Here is a 22,535-nt window from a genome sequence, read left to right as displayed (position 1 = left end):
AAATAAATAAATACCATCTCAAGGGGGGGAAAAAAAGAGTCTAATAAAATTTAAATATTATTTAAAAAAAAAAAAAAAAAAACAGGGTCAGAGGTAGGGGTCAGAGAACAAACAGAAAGAGGAAAGGAGGAGGAGGGAGACAGCCTCCAGAATCAGTCATTCAAAATTCCACTACGATTTTAATCTCAAATTATGAACTGGGCCTCAGGGAACGTCTTGTCCAACAGCCTTACTTACAGGGGAAATTAAAAAAAAAAAAAAAAAAAAAACCACACACACTCAATTTCAGAGCATGAGTGAATCCATCTACCCTGAGGTCTCAAACAACCGAGTGTCAGAACTGGGCCTACAGCCCCAAACAAGGTCCGTGGCCTTCCCACGGGGCCTTAATTACTTTTCTTTTCCTCTTAAAACCACTCTTCTAATTATCCTGCTTCTAATTTTCGTTGGAAGCCAAGAAAAAAAATTGGAACAATTAACAAGATTAAGCCAAGAAACATAAACTTCCCTGAGGTAAGACTCGCTGGCGTCTCCCTGTCTCCATGGAAATCACCTCTTGTTCACTGGATTCTTTTGCACACGGTTTACAAAATGGCCGAGTATCAGAGAGGAAGTGGTAGACTAAGCATACAGAGATGAGAAAGCCTGGATAATACCCAGAAGCCTCGGAGTCCCTACTCAGATACCCAAAGCAGGCTGTGTCACTAATGCCAAACCTTAGGTAGATGGTAGATGGTTAATGGGCTGGAAGCTGAGCCATGAGCCACTTAGTCCATATTCTTCAAACAAGCTTCTGGGAATAGCCATACTTCTCTGAATCTGTCTCCCCTATGGCACACGGCAACTACCCTTCTTCACCAAAAGCAAAAATATTCTCGAACATCCAAACAGCCTGATTTTCCTGGCACAGAAGCATCTCTATTTGGGGAAGATCCAGAGGTCCAAATGATTGCATATAACTGATCACTGACAATTAGAGTGGACGTCCCGACACAGCAGTCAAAAGAAAATTGATGGATCCCGCTACGGCTACTCTCCCCAAAATGCAGCCTGTGTAATTTATTTTTGTGCAATTCATTTTCATACCTTGTAGCTGCTACCTGGAGGAAAGAAAGCCATTCTAGTAGAAGAAACAGATTATTTCATTTGGTAAAGTAATCATGTCTGGGAATCATGTGAAAATCCAGTGGCAAACTTCAGCAAAGGGTTTGAGCTTGAAAGTATCAGTGGCCAAAGACGACCCTTCACTATGGTTTGCCACAAAGGAGCTCTCCTGTCAGGATAAAGAGCTCGCTGACCGGCAACTTAATTCAATTTTCACAATGAGAGTATAGTACATAAAGACTTTCTGTACCTGGTTGTTAAGGTCTTCAAACCCTAACACTTACGTGTGTAGCTATTTTGTGGTACCCAGGATGAGAACATGCGTGTTCACCATGACAAACATTTCACACTTGTATTAATATAGTATGCAGTACAAGGGAGCTGAGCTTTGCAAATTTTATCTGTGTGGTACATACTGTTGTATATGTGGATAAGAGAAAGAGAATACAGATATTATGCTGAGAGTTAATTCTGAAATCCTGTCAGGACTCTATAAACCTTCATTCTGATAAAACCTCTTCTGTTCAACATCAGTGTTCAAACAAGGCATTTGCTGCCACACCCTTGTATCACGAGGGCCTCACCCTCGGTAACAGCACTGTAAAAAATGTATTAAGGGTTTCAGATTGAAAACAAATTTTGCAAGTTTCTCTCTCCCCACCCCACCCCCATGCCAAAAAATGAACCACAGTTGCTCCTGGTCTTCCCAACAGCCTAAAAGGCCTCAGCCTCTCCTCGTGGTTCCTGAAAGTAACTATTCAGATCCCAGCCAGTCCCTGCGGAGTTCAGGTGCAGAAAGCCTATCAGGAGGCATCGAGCAGGAAGACAGCACTTCACAAGCAGCCTGTTCTACTGGACCTCTTTTCCTTGGGGTTAACATTTTTGTGTTATCTAGTCATTTAGAAGTAATAGAGCTCTTTAGACTTTTACAACACTCAGCCATTTGCAGTGCATTGTAGGAAACAGCATTTCATTATTTACCATAAATTACTCGGAGCCGCTCATGATGAAAGATGAGCACCAGCGTGCTCCCACGGAAGGTCACGGAGAAGCTCACAGCACCAAGTGAAGGGGAAACTCAGATCGGATGCTGACTTCGTTTAGATCCCATCTACAGCGTTGCCTCCTTTCCTTTCAAAAATATCTTCTGATCAAATACACAAAAGACCCAAACAAGTAACTGCAAAGGGCACTGTTATCTCCGTCAACAAAAAAAAAGGGGGGGGGGCAGATAAACAAAGTATTTCAAGTAAATATCACTAGTATGTGTCAGCTGGCTTATTATAAAGGTTGACCTCAGTGGAAATTATCTGATCAGTGAAAAAGAGAGGAGGAGAGACGCCGTTGGCTATCAATTCTAATTGAACATTCCATGCTTCCGTGGTGTTATAGCCCCTCTATCTGGTAACAACGAGCAACCAAGTAAACTGGCAAGAGTGATGAATGTGATTCTAATCCGAAGCCTCTTTATGACGAACAAAGTGGGCGACACAGTAATTTGGGCTGTGGATACGTGAAAGAAGGGGTGTAGCTCTTGTGTCCAAGGGGAGCTCTCTGGCAGGCTGGGGGAGGGCCTCATCTTAGACAGAACCATTCTCCTGCTTCCCAAAGCAGCAGGGTCTCCCCCTCTTCCCTCACCATGTGATGAGGGCAGAGAGGGAATCAACAGGACTACTACCTTTTGAATGCCATGCCATGTCAGCATTTAATCCCAAAAGGTGCTGAGTAGCTTCTGGAAAGAGAACCTCGGTGGAACCAGAAGGATGATGTGGTGATCAATTCATAAAGTAGCTTTTGCCTCTGAAAATTCTAAAGGCAGTCCCTGGTTCATTTAAGTAAAATCAAGACTTTCTGCTGGTTATTCTCTTATATCTCTTCTTGCAGATTTTTAGATATTCGAAAGCTACTATTTTGTGTTAAATCTAGAGCTGTGTTGATGTGACAATGCAAAAAAGTAAACATATTTAAACATACCAATTCTTTTGCTTCTTGCAGCATTTTGAAGAGGTACTGGAATCAAGTCAATACTTAAATGTATTCAGCACAAATCACAGACCATATCTTTAAATGCTTTGGGACAAATTAGCCTTGGAGAATCTTTACAATTTGCGGTTTGTTCCTCCCTCCAAGTCATCCTGAAGACCTTGCATCTTCTGAAAACACCAGATATTGTGCCAATTGCTTGCACCAACCCTCACTGTTTCCCACAGCAGCTTAGCCATGTCCTGCCAAGCCCTCCCTCCTTAATCAGGCTTTGTCCTGAGGAAAAGAGGAGGCTACCCTCTCTGCCCACTAGGCCAGATCCTCCACTCTTCAATACAAGGGTGTGCATGCACACTTTACTTTGTTAATCTCCCTTCTCTCCTGTGGCCTCAATTCTCCATTTCTCTGCCTAAACAAATACTCCCCTGAAATCACCTATGCCTGTTCTAATCACTGCTTTCTGAAATGGCATGAGTTGGAATCACACACTTCAGCACTTAATCATTCTCTGGTACGTATATTCTGGTCTTTTCAGCGAAACCATAAATGCAGATGATGAATTAACTTTCTTATGGACGGTGTACCCAAATGCTGCCGAACTGTGATCAAAATCACTATTAGGACACAAGTATGGTTTTACAGGTGGAGGATGTGTGAAAAGTGTGATAGCTCATGCTGCCACAGAAACACTCCTGATACGGGGAAAAGGAAATTTTAAGTAATATAAACACAAGTATCCACTCAGAAAGGCTTAAATTGAAAAGGAGTGTGGGTATCTTACATGGAATCTCACAAAGCTAGGAATCCTGAGGAAAAAAAGGAAGCTGATGAAGCCAAGAAGACCCTCTTTGCATCTGTTAGACTGCAGGGCATGAAAAACAAACACTCAGCATTATGATCCAGTTGTCTATAAGTGGAAAAATCCAGAAACTCAGGCTACCACCCTGGTAGCATGAAGCAAAGGCCAAAGAAACATTTCTTTTATATTGTGATGCTTGTATTGAGCTCGATGAATTTTGACCAAAAGAACTCACCCATGTAATCAGCACCCAGATCAAGAAGCAGAAAATTATCAATTTCATCTTAAAGCCTCATATCATGGGTCTCTCCCTTCACTACCTGCTGCTTCCCCAAGGACAATCACTATCTTGACCTCTAACACTCAACATCGTATAAACAAAATGATACTTTTGTTCTGACTCTTTCTGTTCACCAATGTATTTGTGAGCTGTCCTAAAAGATTTTGAGCACAATTCCTCATCAAAGTAAAGAACTGTGTTCTCTGCAAGTCACTACTTTCCACTGGCCTATGGAATTTATCTATCTGTAGTCTAACCACCTAACTTTAGGATAAGAATTAATATCTGATGATTCAGTGAGAGGCTCATAGAATCTAGAAATTGTTTGAACTGGTCATCCCACCTGTTCTCATTTGACTTCAGCCTTCCCTTCGAGGACCCTTCACTTCAAACTTGCCTTTGCATTCTGCTTTAGGTGATCCTTAAAATAGACCATGTAGTTGGTTAGCAGAAACACAACTGATTGACTCCTACTGGTTATTATCTACCCCAAGCAACACTATTAAAGACTGCCCAACATTTGCAGACCGAAGAGCCATTAAGAAACTCATTAAACCTCCATCTTCTTTATCCTTATAAGGTCAAGGTTAATGGTGGAAGGCCCAGGGTAAGATACCCTGCCTTCAATAAGGCATTATTTCCCATGAGCAAATGAAACGCACTTATATTTCTACACATCTGCATTTCGCAGCAGGAACCCAACTCAGCCAACACTTTAATGCTGACACCACCAATCAAGACACAAATGCTTGGTCCGAAAAAAAAAAAAAAAAGAAAAGAAACTTCACAGAACCAAGACTAATAACCAAACTGATTTATGGAGGCTATTCTCTGTCTCTTCTTTTTCAAAAGTTTAATAACATCTAACTAGAGAGATAATTTTGACTATTAAATAAATACAATACAATAAATACAATAAATTAGACAGCATTCCCTTTCCACAATCCAGAAATCACCGTTAACAATTTGGTATACTTCCTTTGAATATAATTACTATATATCTTAAATCCATCTATTAATCTGCACAACTTCATATAGTTGGTACTTTACATAATTTTCTACCTAAAGTTTTAGATAATTATATACTAAACACTTTGCAGTATACTTAAAATTATTAAACAAACAACTTTTTTTTTCTAATTCTCTTATAGCCTACATTGCAGCCATGATACATGTCATTATAATTCCATCACATGGGCAAAGTAACATTTATTTACTATCTATTTCATTTTATCCTAAGTCATATAAATGCACATTCACCTGCCAACTATTTGGCTGTAAAATTCAAGGCTTTTCACTGACTAAATTTGTTACTCTTCTGTGAAAAGCCACACCTAAAATACATACTGCAATGTTTCAGTTTCAGTTTATTTATTGTGGAATGACAACTTAAAGCCACAGGTCAAATAATCCAAGGGCAGGTTTCTTATGGATATATAAATATACTCCCCCTTAACTTGCCCACAACTTCTTCGACAAGCATCTTTTTCAAGGGATTTATCTTTATAGAGTATATCCAAAGTCATCAATTGAGTTCTAATAGAAACCACAATTAATTCATTGGTTTGCATCCTATTTGAATATATTACCTAATTACAGTAGCAACAACAGGCATCAACAGATTTAGATACAACTAATACTTGGTAAGCACACCCCTTATTTGGTGAAGGCGGACGCCCTATATCAACTGGAGCTATTCAGCATGAAAGGGCATTTGTTAGTTTTTCTTTTTTTTTTTTAATCTTTAAATTTGTTTTAATTTTGTTTTATTTTGATCCTTTACAAACCCTTGTGTTGAGGGATGACTTTCAGTAAATCTCAGTGAGAGAGCTGCTCTGCTACCTAGGAAACCCCGACCGAGAAGCAGGTGGTCTAAAAATGGTTTTGACCAGGTTCCCCAGGAACATGCACTGCGTGATGGGCTGCTGAGTTTCCCAGGAAGAGGAGGTCTCTGCACTGACCCCAGCCCCCAGGAGCAGCGGGGAAATTTGTCAGTTTTTTAATCCAGAAATAGTCTCATACTGAAAAGTCAGTTAAATAGAAGTCAAGATAGTGTTTAATATAAACATTTCCTCTCCCCATGATCACTTGTTACTCCTGGAGTCTAGATCTTGTCATCATGCCAACAAAAACTTTAACAATGAATTTGGGTAAGCAATCTCACTTCCCCTCTTCTCGATGAGTACAGCTGTCATTCTTAGTCTATGTGATTCATTCACAGTCTTACAGGGATTCTGATGAGACAGGCTTCCTGCTAGTACAGTGCTCCTATCCTTCTGCATGGCTATACAGAGTCTATAATAACCCTATCTTGGGATTTGACTGATTCCCAGTTTCTGTTCATGGATTTGCAGAAGTAGAAATCCCAATCATCCTTCACTTTAACCAAAAGAATGTTTTGTTTTGTTTTCCTTAGGGACCCTTGCTAGACAGAAAGGTCAAAGGAGTAAGCAATGACTGGGACCAATGTGGGGTATGCCTGGCTGACTATCAGTGTCTCACGAATGTTCCTCTTCTCAGGATTGTTGGCTAGTCAATGGTGCGGACCTTGGAGTATGGTTCCAAGAGGGAATTCAGATGCTCTTCAGGAGACAGTGCCTATGGTACAACAGCCAACATTTATTCAACAGGGTTGGTATTTCTGTGTCTGTAAGGACTCCAAGGCTTTGATTCCAAACATTCCCTGATACATTTCCATTGGTCAGTCTCAGCATATGATGCAGTAACTACTGTAATCAAAAGCAAGTTTGGAATGGGCAAAGAAGACAACTCTGGCTGGATTGTAGGGAACAGAAAAATAAAGTAAATATTCTGTCATTGGTCTACTGAATCACCTACAAGCAGCCACAGGAGAAAACAGAGTTAGAAGATCAAGGAATAGGAGTTTAAAAGAACACATTCTTTATCTTTTGTTGAAACGTCGCCTAAATTTCTCCTTGGACTAAAAACCAGGACAATTTCTCTGGTTTGAAAGGTTCCCTTTACCATAGCAAACAAACAAACAAAAACAACAACAACAACAAAACGGGTATAGGACAGATGAGGCCTTTGCAGAGTTTATGATGGCAAATGCCCTTGTCTTAAGGGCTGAAAGAGGTCATGTACACAGTATGGCTACACTCTTATCAATGGATGATGATCAATGGAGAGATTACCTGGAAAATGATCTTTTAACCTTCCTGAGTCTTCAAACTATGCCACTTAGCATGTCCTTGGCAAATTACAGAACCACTCTGAGCCAAGCTTGATTAGCTGTATGATTGAGATCATCATACCTGGACTACTGGCCTGATGGTCTTGGAGTCCTTGTTTCAATCAATCAGTAAGACAAGAAATAAAGCAATAAATAAATACATGAAGAGCTAGCCCTCCTGGCACACAGTAAAACCCCACAAACGGCAGCTCTCACTGTTAGTACCTAAATTCTCAAGCCCATTCCAAGACTGAGATTTTGTGAAGAATTCTTCCACATTTCTAAAAGTAACATTCATGGCACAGACCTCAACAGACTCTGATCCTAAAATAATGATGAGAGTGTGATTTTTCTCTTAGTAAAGTTCTAAGTCCCTGGCAATTCACAGGAAAATCATGACTAGGGTCACATGTCATCACAGGAAGGGTATCTTAAGAGGCAGACTATGTTCAGGAATTTCTATCAAATATTTAGTACAAATTCTGTTCTCATAACCCTGGCTATAAGGTACTCATGCTAAAATAGTTGCATATAGCCAGATGATTTTTTTTTTTCTAATTCTCTTATAGCCCACATTGCAGCCATGATACACACTATCACTTCTAAGAAAGGCCTCAAAGAGAAAAAAATCTTATCATTGGAAGCTGCTAAACTTCTATTATTAAATTGAATTCTCAATTCAGTTTGGAGGCTTGTTTCTGACTTGTCTCCTTTTATGCCTGGGAATGGCAATCTATGACTTATGTACAATCACCAACTGTCTTGAAAACAAAAGGCTTCAAACAAAAAAGTAATACTTTAAAATATAAATCAGGATTAAGTTTCCAACAAACACAGGCCAAGATGTTTTCAAAATGTTAATAGCAAAGTTCCCCAAAGTAAAAGGTATCCATCTAAAAGCTGTTTGATGGATACAAGTCACTTATCAATCCTCTGAAGCCTAAATCACAGTAACTTCTAAATAAAGAGGGGAATAGAATGCAATACAAAGACTGACTATTGTTACCAATGTTCTCTCAAACTCCAAAGATTGAATGCAAGACCGTGTGGGAAAGGAAGGAAAGTAAGGCATAGGGCATTTTTTCTTTCATCAAGAATCTGAAAATGTCTGCAGATTTCAGCTCTACAGACCATTCAACAATCCCACTCATTTTTTCCCCCAAAACTTTGGATCCTCTCGTTGATTAATGTATGTGCAAGATAAGCCTTAAAAAAATGTGTACCAAGCAAAGGATAAGAAATCGTGGGCTCCAGTTTGTGGAGTGGACTAAATTTCCAAGGTGATTTGAGGTAGATTTCCACACCATATTTGACTGTGTGCGCCAGCATATCCAAAAGGAGCACGGGAAAGATCCAAGGGCATACAAGAACAATAATCTCTCATTGTGATAAAAGATCCCTCAAGCAAGGTAACAAACTAGCTCCAATATTTCAACTGAATTCAACAGCCTGATGTGCTCTTGGAGGAAAATACCTGGTCTATCCACTTCCCATTTCTCTTGACATAAAAACAGTAAAGTGGTTTTGTAGCTTACAAGTTCTTATACGAATGATACACAAGGCAGGTAATTATCATGACCCTCATTAATCCAGAGGAGGACATTAAAGTTCAGAGAGATTAAAATGCTTCTTTGAGGTTGCACAGTTATCACAGAATTTAAGGCTACAGGTTTGGGGTTTGATGGGGTGTTTTCGTTTTGTTTTGTTTAATGCAAAACTTTGTCACCCTTCCATAAAAATCTCAAAAAGCTGTCATGACCTACTACTAAAGGAGTCACTTTCTTAAACTGGCTCCAGTAAGCCAGCTGACTGTCACCACCCCTCCAGTGTGATGAATACAAGGAAGCTCATTGGATAGTGACAAGGTCATTGCCACCAGGCCAAGCTCAAAGAAGCAACCACACCTCTGTGACCATGACCAACTTTTGAATTGTGTGCTTACCAACACTCAGCCAGGGTAACAAACCTTTTTATGTCAGTTGCTCTTACTGTCATTATGTAATTGAAATTTGTTGTAAGCCACTGATAGGTGATTGCAGAAATGAAAGATAATTGCAGTTTCTATTAAAACATAGGTGAATGCTTTGAAGAAACTCTAAATGGTGACCAAAAAAAACCGAATAAAATTATTTTGAATTAGATGTGCAAGAAAACTTTAAAGGATACAGGCAAAGGACATAGGGACATAGTATAGTATCTCTAAAGAGTCTGGTTCATATTCCTTCACCAGGGTCCTTAAAGAAGAAAGAGGTAATTAGAGGTAATACCTTATGAAAAAAGAAAAGGAAGGAAAAGACATACAAGTGGGGCTCAAATTTATAGACACATACTCAAGAAAAAGCATTGGCCCTATATCAAGATATGGGAGAAAGCTTTATTTTAATTGTCTTCTTTTTAAACTATTACTTTAATAGACTTCTTAAGTTAACCAATTGGCTACCAGCATTGCAATGTCCCAAACTGATGTTTAATATTCATTATAATGAATTAAAATAGTGAAACATGACATGTATTATGTAGGTAACACAACTACATGAAAAGACATAATATTTTATGTTCAGTTGAAACACTGTTTTGCAGAATCACTCAATAAATGTTGTCAAAATTTTATATGATTTGTATCCCAATCTAGATGGGACAATAAATGGACATGTGGCTTTGGCCAAGTTTTTGGAATCCTTAATTTTTTTTTAATTTAAGAAATAAAGCACCAAGACAGTGTAATAACTCAATTGCATAAGTGGGTAGAATTTTTTTTCTCAAGTTTGTTCATCAACTTAGTCTAACATCGTCTTACCCAAAGTGTTGACTTTTGTAACAGCCTGAAATGACATGGAGATGTTATGGCTATCTAGGAAAAATCTGAAATAAACTAAGAAATAAAAGTCTAAAAAAAAAAAATCAAAAGCCTATAAGGAATCTTCAAAAGAGGCATTATTCAACAGGAATTTAAGAAATCCCAGGGAAACAGTGAAGATGGAAAATCAAACTAAGCATCTATCCTAAAACTTTTGTTAATAACTGCATGAATGGAAAACACCTATTTAGCTCCATTTTCATCCCAATATTACAAAGCTTTAAATTGAGTCTGATTTCCCCCATCCCTTTCAATACGTATATGGCTCTGGAGGAAACACTTTTCTGGGTGTAGACAAGAAAAACATCTAGGATCTCAAAATGTCTCAGTGGTATTTGTCAACCCAGTATAGCTCGGCTTCACCTAACACAAAAGTCTGAGGATAAAAACAGATTCAAAGGGGGAAAAAATGATTTTCAGTTCTATTCACAAGTAATTCAAATGCCTTTTACAGACTTAGATTTATGGCTCTTTCCTTGCTCTTATATATTTCAGGGCCAACCTTCATGTTCCATTTTCAACATCCCAGATAGAATATCGAGATATGTCTGGCACTGGATATGAGGGGTTATGAGGAAAGAATTTCTACAAAAGAAGCAAGCTGAAAATCTGCCTTCCTCTCATTGTGCTGTAAAGAGGAGGAAGAGCTGGGGGAGCATTCCCAAGGGAAGAGAGATTTTGCTCCCTTGCACACCAGACCTCCCAAGAATGGCACCGATTCACCCTGCACCCACACTCTTGCTCATGGCCCGATCTGGACTTAGAAAATAACAGACAGAAGTTGTGACAAAGCAGCTTCTACTTGCCTGTTTGTTGGGTTTGGCTTTTTTTGTTGTTTCTTTTTTTTCCCCTTTTTGACTGGTTTATGGATCAGCGTTAGGTTAAAAAAAGATTATCCAGTAAATATAGCACAAATACAATAGGTGACTTGCTTCACAAATCAACCCTGCAAAAGGTCATCTCAATTAGCAACAGTATTGCCTTATCTCAGTCATGGGGAAAAGAGGAGGAAGGCTTGAACCGCCCTGTCTTCATGCACCAAGACCAAACTAAAAATGGCTCTAGAAAGAACCTTGCCTAACCTGCCCCAGCCCTTTAGTTTTCTTGTGTGTGTGAGGATGATGAAGTACAAAGGAAGTGTCTAAAAGAGTAAAGCACACAGTATAAGTTATTAAAGCAGAAAAGTCTCATAATCCCACATTAAGGCCAAGGAAATCAAAACATACTCAGGTTGTAATATGTGCTCATAAAAAAGCTCTGGATTGAATATCATAAGAAATATTGACCTCAAGCTCTGAATCCTCTCACTTTGGTGGGGTTGGTCCCTGCTATGCTAGAATTCCTTTGGAGGCTCTGATTCATGTAAATAGAGAACAATATATAGAAGTAACTTTATTTTAACAAATTATATTTAAAGCTGCTATAAAACAACGAAGAGTATTCTTATTGAAAGACTGGAAACTTTTGAAAAGAATACAGGAAAATACTACATGTTGGATGGGGACATAGGGTATGGTGACGGGCATTAAGTAGGGTGTGTGATATAATGAGCACGGGGTGTTATGTGCGACCGTTGAATCACTGAACTCTACCTCTGAAATTAATAATACACTGTATGTTAATTAATTGAATTTAAATAAAAATAAAATTTTTTTTAAAAGAACACAGTGTTATCAACGGCAGTCTTCAAAATTACAACAGGTATGGCTAGGAAAGTTTTAATGATATAGACTCGGTTATAATAAAAATCACCCCCATACCACGTTTATACATCAATAATACATTCTACATTTACCTCTTCACTAAATACAGTATTTGAGACCGTGGTCTTACTTATTGTAATTAAATATATACTTTCCAAATAGGGCCCCAAAACTAACCAATTACAAGTGGCTCTTTTCTCTTGTCTTCAGTTTCTGAATTTACCCAATGACTCTTAACTTTGAACTGTTAAAACAGGGTTTCTGGCTGAGTAAAGTAACAATCCAGAGGGGCACTGGCCAACACTCTGCATGTGAGTTTCAAGTCGGAAACTACAACTCAGTGTGCTATAAAATGCTCTTTGTAAACGGGTCAAAATCATTATTCCTCTCCTGCCTAGAGTAAATCTTCCTTTCTCTTGGAAAAACTGAACTAATCTACATTCTTAGAGGCAAGATACTTCAATGAGGTTGTTGGTGAAATAATCTGGTGGCCATACGTTCAAGATATTTGCTTCTAAAACATCGGAAGCTAAAGCAAGTTGTGGGCAGCTAACTGGGAACCCAAGAGATCCCAGTAACGTGGAAGAAAGTTTTGATCCAGTTCAGTGTCTAAAGGTTGGAAGAGGACAAGAACATAGTCAACTTTAAGCCCTTCCCCCTCCTTCCTTTTAAATTCAATCTGTCTTTAATCCAACAGAAAATTAGAAAGAGTCTTCTAAACTGAGTCTCCCATGTAACAAAACTAACTTTTGTTTTGCCTATTACCCATCAGAAAGTGTGTTTATTCAAGAGTGCACCAGCCTCTCTTCTTCCAAAGAGCTGTGCTGCCTTTACAGATACAGATCCTTCTTACTGACCTAAGACAAACACAAAGACATTCATTCTATAAACCCTGAGATGTTCAATTCAAGAGCAAAGACCTGGCCATTAAGGAATTAGTGGCTTAGTCTTGAAAAAGAAAAAAAAAAAAAAAAAAAAAAAACAGAGTCTCATCCTTAGCTGTCTTCAGGTGCTACAATATAATTCATGACTTTCATTTAAAGAAGAAGATGAGAAAGAAACCCCCCAAAAAAGAGAGAAGATGAAAACAAAAAAATCTACTAAATCTGATGGTAGAAACTAGGAAAAAGGGGAATTTCTCTCCTGGGAACTTTAGTAGCACACCAAAACAAGTGAAAAATAAAATGCAAGATATTCAGGCCATTCTTCAGCCCACAGTGGCAGTACTAATAATCCCTCAAATGAAATCTTTATATCCTTTTGTTAATCATCCTTGGACAATCTTGGACAAAAAATAATAATAATAATTAAACTATCTTTTCTTTAAATTACCATATAAACCTAACTATTTAAATTCATCCTTTATGGAAACGGCATAATCTTTCCCTCATTAAAATTTCCGTTGTTGATATATGCAAACCAGGTCAGTTTCTATTGGATTTGCATACTTGTGTGTTATCCCTTAATTCGACTCCTTGTTGAAGGTTTAAAAAAGAGCAAGAGGTGGACCTCAGATACACATAAAACAAATGCTGCTTATATGTCTAAGTGAACATTGACACCATTTACAGATTCTACCCCCACCCCTTTTCCTTGGGGCTGAGAGTCTTGTCAATAATCATTACTTATTAAACAGGCTGCCATTCCCTTCTACAGAATGTAAAAAAGGAGCATGGAAAGGTAGCAATAATTACCTTGGGCTTTTCTTTAAAGACCTCGGGAATGGAACGCAAGGAGATCAATTGAGAAAGAACATGAAATACCCCCCCCCCCAAGTACAAGACTCCACACACACACACACACACACAGTTAAGTACACCCACACTCCATTATTCGCATCAACTGCATCAAAAGATAAAAAATCTGAGGTCATCAGGATAGACACTCATATATTTTCAAACCACTGAATATGTCCAAACATACATACAATTGCACATCCTTTATCCTCCACAAAACTCAAGCTAGATTTGCTGAGAGAAGCCTCTGAACTCCTCCTGAGAAAATGTGCTCTCAAAAAAATGACGGCTTCAGCCAAAGGAGAGGGAAGCAGCAAGTTACTGGGTTTGACTGCCATTCTGGTTTGTGGCAGATCCCCTCCTTCCCCTCTTCTCCCTGACTCCCAATTTCTTTTTATTTTTTCCCCCCAAAGTCGAGGCATTAAGGAATTTCTCTCCTGGACCTTACCCATAAATGTACTAAATCTTTTTTTTTTTTTTTTAAGTTTCCAGGGTTAAATAACAGCCAGGTTAATAAGACCAAAGATCAGAGAAATGAAAAATCACCAGATGACGGAAAGCAAGCCAGGGATTCCTACTGAAGAGTTAATGATGAGCTCTCTTCCCTTCCTCTCCAGATGTTATAGCTCAAAACAGAAATACAAGGTAAAGACAGTTTTAGAGAACAGGCTTGCACAGAACTTGAACTGGCAGGCTGGGGGTTTGTCCTAAATAACCTTCAGAGATTGCAAACTGTTTCCTATATCCTGATCAACAGTCAGATTCAGAAGCTTCCCAACATTTCCTTAGAACAAGAGAAGGTGGGGGTGGGGGGAGGTAGGTCAAGTAGTCACACAAAACATTTGTAAAGATATACAGAAAATATACACCACCTATACAAATACGTAGAAATCTATCACTCTTTGGGGTAAACTGGCCAGTACTGGCAGCAATCCCACCCAGGCTGAAGATGATACATTCATTTACAGAGTGACCTGTTTCAAAGGATTTGGACGTTCTCCCCCTTGAGTGTAGAGAACTCGGTCCAATCCCCCTTCTATTTTTCAGGAACGGAAGGAGGGGAGATGAGGTTTCACACCCCACCTTTGGGAAAGGAACAAAAGCAAATGCTTGACAGGGCTAAAAAACTCCTCCTCCGTCAGGACCCTAAAGGCGGTAGCTCAGCAGGGCTCCCTTCCTATCACCCCCTACTTAACTCACTCTGGGCGGCCACAGAAGCAATCTCTACACCCAGGAAGGGCCGGGCAGGTGGAGAGGTGGGGAGGAGGACGGGGGATAATCGCTTCAGCCCTACGCCAAGCTTCGCCTCATTTCCCTACCTCCCCCAATGGCTTCTAATTAACCCTTCCTGGTCCCTGCCCGGGTCAGAGCTGCTGTAAGTCTACAGTTTCATTCTATCAACATTTCCATCAAATCATTCCTTCCCCCCCAACCCCACACACACCCACACGGACATAACTTCCCTTTGTGGTTTATCGTCCGTCAATTTGCATGTGCTTTTCTTTCACTCCTTCCCACCAGCGGGGAAAGGGCTCAGTGCTTGGGGGAAGGCCCTTCCTACCCCCCCACCCCCACTCCCCACCCCCGACTTCCCACCCGCCTCCCCCACCTCTCAATAGGAGCCGGATCCCGGAGCTCTCCAGCAGGTCTGCAGTGAGCAGAGATCGCGCTCGCGTTAACCCTTTGAAGGGAATTATGAGATCGGTTCTCGTTTGGGACCCACTTAAGTAGGCCAGGTGAAGCTTGACAATCTCTCTCCGCTTCCTACAGCCCCCACCCCCACCCCGCACACAGACCCAGAACAGACCCGCACCTTTTTCCTCCCTTGCGGCCACTTTATCTCATTCAGTGCTCCAACCTGGAATGGGGGTGAGGGGTGGAGGATGCTAGAAGACCGGCGGCGGAGGGGAAAAGACAAGAGGAGGGTAAAACGGAAACTCAGTAGTAAATCAGAGTTCAGACCCAGTGTATACTTACGAAATTTGGGGCTGGTGGTAGTTTCTGGCGTGGTGGTGGTAGAGGAGGAGGAAGACGAAGAGGAGGAAGAGGTGGTGGCAGCATCCTGAAAGGGAGACAGGGTCCAGGACGGAGTAGAATCATGAAGGTAGGAGGAGGTAGCGTATGCCGCAGTGGGCCAGGATGGCATTGCCTGGGTACTGGGGGTTCCTGGCACCGGGGGTCGGGAGCCCGGCGTGCTGCTACTGAAGAAGGGGGCTGTGGTGGACAGGACCGTCGGGGGGGCCGCAGTGTTCCGTGCGGTGGTGGAGCGCGGGCTGGCCCGGATAGGCACCCGGTGCCCGGGAAAGCGAGTGGGCGCCCGCGTGATGGTCGTCAGGCGGGTGCTAATCCGGTTGGGCGTCCTGGAAGAGGCGGCACTGCCGGCGGAGGGGGTGGCGGGGGACGCAGTAGAAGTAGTCGTGGTGGTGGTCTCCATGGCCTTGGGGAAGGAGCTGGGCTTGGAGAGGAAGAAGGGGTCCTGGCCCATCCCCTTGGAGTCCACCAGGTCGGTGGGCACGTATTCCTTGACGGAGCCCACCACGATCCATTTGAGGAGCATGAGGCTGAGCCCCAGGCCGATGAAGCCGATGAACAGAGGCACCACGCACAGCCACGTCTGCTGCCGGTTCCACACGATGCAGTCGCTACAGCGTAACTCCCGGGGGGGCTCGGCCGCCCCTTCGCCGCCGCCGTCCGGGCCCCCGCCCGCCGCTGCCGCCGCCGCAGCCGCCGCGGTGCCCTCCTCGGCCGAGGCGGCGGCTGCCGAAGCGGCTCCAGGTGGCGAGGCAGCGGCCGCACCTTCACTCATCCTAGGAGCCGGTCTTCACCTTCGCCCCCCCGAGGGCCGCGCCAGAGGCATGGGGCCGCGCGGGCCGGGCGCGGGCGCGGGCTCCGGCGGCGGCGGCGGCGGGTTCGGGCGCAGGCAGCGGCCGCGGCGGCCGCATGCAAATCGGCTCCCTGCCCCCACGCCCCTCCCCCCGAGAGGCGGGCGGCGGGCGGGGAGGAGAGGAGCGGGGGAGGGGACGCGGACCGGGGAGGGGGCGGCGAGGAGCGCGGAAGAGGGGCGAGACGGGCCCCCGGCGCCGCCGGCCGGTCAGGGAGCGGCTGGGCGCGTCTGCAGCCCGCCAAGCGGCCTCCTGCGCGCCGGGGCCCCGCTCCTGCTGCTGCTGCTGCTGCTACTACTGCTGCTGCCGCCGCTGCTGCTGCTGTTGCTGCCGCTGCTGCCGCCGCTGCCCGCCGCTTGCATGCGCTCCAGCCGCGCCGGCATCCTCGGGGCGCCGCGCCCGGCCCGCTCCCCGGGGCGCCCGCCCGAGCCGCCGCCGGGCCTCGAGCCGCGTTCAGAGGCTGAGCCGGCTGGCCGTGGGATGTCGGGCGCCGGAGAGCCGCATTCCGACACAGGGGGCCGACCTGGCCGCCGCCGCCGTTCGCCCGGCCCGGCGCGCCGCGTTCTTCGGCTGCTGCTCCGCGAGCCCGGGCGATAAGGTGCACCTGTTCTTCAGCCGGCCCGCAGCCAACCCTCGGCCAGCACTCTCTGAGAGAGACCAATCCGAGCGCAGCGCGGAGGGCGAGCGGCCGGGCTCGCCTCGCCTGCGGCTCCGCGCCGCCGCCGCCGCCCGAGAGTCAAACTCCAGCGAGCTACGGCGCCGCCGCCGCGAGCCCGAGGCCGGGGGCGCACGGGGCGTCCGCGGCGGGTGCTGTCGGACCCGCCGCGGAGGGAACCGCACAAGCCACAGAGGAATCGAAGTCGCTCCCGGCTGCCGGGTCACGCTTGGGGAGGTGAAGCGGGAAACCGCGTCGGGGATCCGAGGCGACGCGGACCGCGGCTGGAGATGGCTCCAGGCGAGCTCTGGCAGCCGGGCGGGTGCGGTGTGCGCAGAGCCGCCGTGGACGGGCTGGGCTTCAGGCAGAGTGGCGCCTCCCACCAGCACCTAATGGTGGTTTCTTAATGTGCACAGGAGAAATAAATGATCCAAGCAAACCCCCACTTGGAAGCGTGTGGCAAAAGCAGCTCCCGACCGATCGTGAGCCCGTCTCCCGAGCGGATTCGGCGGGGTCAGACGGACGCTGCGGGGCGAGGGAGCTGGGCCTGTGCTCGTGGGAGGGTGTCTGTGCACTCCCCAGAGTGCTCGATGGAGAGCCACCTTTCCGACGAGTTCCTCAGAGAGATGCTGGTGAAGCAGACGACCTTCGTGCATTTACACCTGGCAGATATCTCCAAACTGATTGAGAATAACTTACCTTAAAAAAACAAAGTATTGCCTTTAAATGTAGATGAAAGCTCAGGTACACCTGTCACATGACAAATGATTGTGAGAGCTAAAACCGAGAAGGATTTGTGTTGGTGTCCAAAATTGCACTGCTGGTTTCTTACCTTGGGTAGAGAGGAGCGGGTGCACCTGTATGTCAGGTGCAGTGTGGGACCTGCCTGGGAATCTGGGGGACTGGGCGAGAAAGAAAGAAGGGTTAGAGAGCCAGCATCAGGATGGTTTATGCTGATGATGCATGTCAACTCTCCCCAGATTTCCTGGTCTAAAGTGAAAACTGAAAAGATGTTTATTTACAAGCTCAGAGAATGAGAAGTTGAGGGCAAGAGCCTCCCCGTACAGCTCCCCAGCACTGTAAGATTGGCACCGAGGCAGGAACCAGCGTTCTCCAGTACTGTTACAGTCTCCACAAAGATGAAGTTTTCAAGGTATCCATTTTATTCACAGGTGGAGAGCGAAACAGTACAGTACACTGAAAAGACTGCAGAGAGCAGAGGATGCATTGAAACGGGAAACCCCTGGGATTTGGTGCCTACCAGAGTATTTTGCACAGACACAGTTAATAAATTATTTTTGATGGCAGTAATGCGGCTGTCACCTCTTTCAGCTATAAAATTGAGACTTTCCCCATAGGAAAGCTTTTGATTTTTAGTTTGATAGAACATGCCCTAATCCAGTAGTGCTGAATTATGGTTCCAAAAATTGCAATGGGAAAAAGAGAGAGAGAAAGCCACAAAGCTTGAATCCATATTCCTTCAGCTTTCCAATCCAAGGCACACTCCTGTTAAGTAAAAATTGACCCAGTCTCTACCTTCTGCTGGTGCTGGGCAGTTACTGGCCAGCCTTTCCTGTATAGCAAATAAAACTCAACTTTCACACAAAATGCTGTGAAAGTATAGCAGGTGTTGTCGTCAGCCATATGAGACAGGAAATTACTTTTCCAGAAAACACTCCTAGTTCATGGGCTCCCCCAGCATTTCTGTAATCCCTCCCTTCTTTGCCCACTGAAGTAAATCCAGGGTACTAAGGGGTGTAGTAATGGTGCCGCTGGACAAATGCTCTCCTGAAATTGTACTCTCACTGAATTCACCCCATATTGCCTCCATGCTCCCCAATGCCTCCCTCAGCGGCCTCTCCAAATTCCTTCCACTTCTCTTTTCCACTTAGCTTTAACAACTTATTCATGGTTCCCCGTTGAGCTCATTTTCTCCCAGATCCCAAGCCATTGCACTTGACTACCCATTAGCTGCTCTCACAGTGAAGATCATCACTAGATGAGGAGGAAAAAGCCCAATGCTGTGATAGCCTTGTATAGGGGAGCACGTTGTACCAGCCCAGCCAAGAAAGTCTGGCAGATGCAACCATCGTTAACTTGCAGTTTTATGGTGAGTCTTCCTGGTAGCAGGTGGTTAAGCACTGGAACTGGAATCAGGGAGGGGGTGTGGGCACAGCTGAGTCAAGGACAAGTGGTGGACACTCGCACTGCCAATGAGCAACCAGGAGTCTGTCCCATCATGAGTCTCATTTTGGTGACTCTCAGTTTCCTAAAGCAGAACATTGGAGAAATAGCTTCACGCTCAGTCTCCAAAGACAGGGATTCAAGTTCGACCTCTGGCCCCGAAAAGCAATGAAGTCACCCTGGGCGTCTATTTTCTCATCTGTGAAATGAAACTATAATATCTATATTCTATGATAATTATATGAAATTCTATAGCTAAATGATCTACTACCTATGGCATCTTTAAAAAGATTTTATTTATTCATTTGCCAAAAAGAAAGAGAGTGAACACAAGCAGGGGGAGCAGCAGGTAGAGGTAGAAGCAGGCTCCCCAGTGAGCAAGGAGACCAATGCAGGACCCGATCCGAGGACCTGGGATCATGACCTGAGCTGAGGGCAGATGCTTAACCCACTGAGCCACCCAAGCATCCCCCATCACATGTTTTTAGCAACATTTTCAGATACCTTCCTGGAGAGAGAGGTATGAGTTCTTCTAATAAATAGGCATGACATATCTCAGCCTCTCCTGAGTTCCATTTCTGCCTGAACATAATCACCTTCTGGATGTCTCCTGTGTAATCCATTAACACATTAAACTCAAAATTTATGAACATTGATTAACATTTGCCCACAAACCAGCATTTTTATTGAACTTCAGTTTTTACTTTTCGTTGCCACCAAAATACAGAAGCTGTGAGTAGCAGTGCCGTCCCTGACTCCTAATCTTTCACACCCCAAGTTCAATTAGCTATCACCATTCACAATACAATGTCATCAACTTGGGCTCCCTCAATTGTCAAGTCCTCAGCAAAGGCCCATCTTCAGAACCACAGGAGTAGAAGTGAACTTAGTGGCCAAACACTCCCCCACTGTGACATCCTCCAAAACGTCCCACCCCAGCAGTCATCTGGATCCAGCTGTAGCTCGAGAGAAAGCACCACTTACTGGCCCAGCCTGCGGACAGTATACATCATTACAAACGTCTTGTGTTGAGCTAAAAAGCTGCCTTCCAATACTTTCACCCTTTCTTCTAAGCTCATTGACTAGATCAACCTTTCATGAGCTAAGTGCCAGGCATTGAACATACAACAGAAAACAAAACAGAATCTCCCTACATTCATGGAACTCATTTTAGTGGGAGAAACTGACAATAAGCAAACAGACCAAATACATAACTATGTATTCTCTCAGAAAAAATGAGAAGTGCTGTTTTGCACCACAAAGGATATGCCTTTTTGGTGTGATTATATAGGATATCTCTTCTTCAATCTCAATATATCCCATCTATTTGTCATCCTCAATGGCCTTGAGGACCTAACCCTCCTGGAGATACTGTGTTCTCTTTTATTAGGTGTGCATTTCCTGGATATTTATGTTACCACAGAAGCCAATCCAGCCTGCAGAATCATAATAGTCTTCATAACATCCACTAGAGCTATGTTTATAGACAACAAGGTATCTCAAAACATTTCAGAGAAAACATTTTAAAAAGGTTTAATGAGTTTAACCTTCCCATGGATACATATTTTTTAGTCTGTCTTGGTTTAGTCCATTACTATTACTATTATGATCACATTTCATAGTAAACCATGGTGACCTTTTTAAAAAACAAACTGATTGTTTTCTTTATAGGGCTCAAGGAGCAATCTTATTTATTTCTTGAAAATGCTTTATATCTTACATTTAAGGCCCATCCAAATGTACTAGAAAATTTTCTGGGTGGATCTGCCTGTTTACAACACCTTGACCCCAAGGATTTGAGCATTATATTCCAATATCATAAATAAAACACACCCTAAAATATATAAATTCTACAGAGCAAAAAACACAGTGTAAAGGTGAAGAATTCCAGTTGCAGCTCTCCTAGTCAAAAAAGATGATTGTTAACAATGCTTGGAGTTCAGGTATTTAGAATCTCACCCAACTGCTCTCCCACAAATTAGGAAACATTGAATAACCAGGTGTGAAAATTGAAGTTTTGGATGAGACACTAAGACAAAATAGACGTGAAATTTCAGAGGGAGTTGCCAGAGGACAAGGTCCAAATTTCAAATAGGTTAACTAAGAACTGGGTGGGTGGCACTACACGTGGTCGATGGAGGGAAGATTTCTGCGAAGATTTTTGTGACAGAACCTGTACTCTGAGTTCAAAGCAAGAGGGATACGAGCACAGAGCCTTTTTTAATACTGAAAGAGGGAGGAGAGCCTCAGAGGGGTAGACACACAAGCAACAGAAAGCACCAGACAAGAAGGTGGTGAAAGTGGACAATGGCAACAGAGGGCAGTTTAACCATCTGCCATGCTGAGAAGGCTAAAGCCACCCTATGGCATTAAGAATCTAGCTGGAATGCAGAGTGACTACATAGCAGAAGTGGAAGTAGAAAATGACCTGGAAACTCAGTGTTGAAGGATCTGAGTGTCATAGTGAGATGTTACTTAATTGGGGTTTTTTTGCATTAAATTCAAACTGCCTGTATTTTAGAGTATGAACATGGGACTTTACTCTTGGCACTCAAAGTTACCACTGTTTGTCTTATCTAGTTTTTGATTCTTCATCAGGGTTTGCCATTTTAGCCCTTGTATCTTTCCCAAACATTTGATAGTAGATTCTGCTCAGATCAGTTCCTCATATGACTATTCTTTTAAAATCATTTTGTTGGATCTAAAGTTGGAGAATGGGTAGATGGAAGTTTGCTTTGACAAATCACCAATCATCGGGGAGCCTGGGTGGCTCAGTGGGTTAAAGCCTCTGCCTTCAGCTCAGGTCATGATCTCAGGGTCCTGGGATTGAGTCCCGCATTGGGCTCTCTGCTTGGCAGGGAGCCTGCTTCCTCCTCTCTCTGCCTTCCTCTCTACCCACTTCTGATCTGTCTCTGTCAAAGGAATAAATAAAATTAAAAAAAAAAAAAACAAAAAAACAAATCACCAATCAATCAACGATAGACAATCTGGGGCTTTTGAAAAACCCAAGGAAGTGTCTTCTCAGCATGTTCAGAAACAAAGGTGGTAGATGCATGTTCTTTCTCACTCCCTCTTCAGACTACAAGATTTCATTTGGCAATTCACTTACCTCTCACCACTCCCCCATCAGGTTAAGTCTAAGTTAAATTGCAAGTATAG

At 43.5% G+C, this 22,535-nt stretch overlaps 1 protein-coding gene across 5 annotated transcripts in view; it reads right to left on the bottom strand.

The window, feature by feature from the left end:
• The window catches only part of NRG3 (neuregulin 3), a 1,046,954-nt gene extending 1,030,446 nt beyond the window's left edge, over nucleotides 1–16,508 (bottom strand). For 4 of the 5 annotated variants that reach the window (XM_059395856.1, XM_059395857.1, XM_059395858.1 and 1 more), the window contains exon 1: nucleotides 15,633–16,507. In XM_059395856.1, the coding sequence (XP_059251839.1) occupies nucleotides 15,633–16,461 (829 nt within the window). In that variant the 5' untranslated portion in view covers nucleotides 16,462–16,507. Of the gene's footprint in view, nucleotides 1–15,632 lie in introns of all 5 variants that reach the window. The other variant, XM_059395860.1, reaches the window with a different exon arrangement.
• Between the last annotated feature and the right edge of the window lie 6,027 nt (nucleotides 16,509–22,535).

This window comes from Mustela nigripes, chromosome 4 (genome assembly GCF_022355385.1).
Source record: "Mustela nigripes isolate SB6536 chromosome 4, MUSNIG.SB6536, whole genome shotgun sequence".
Classification (NCBI taxonomy): Eukaryota; Metazoa; Chordata; class Mammalia; order Carnivora; family Mustelidae; genus Mustela; species Mustela nigripes.
This window is presented reverse-complemented; position numbering and strand designations above follow the sequence as displayed.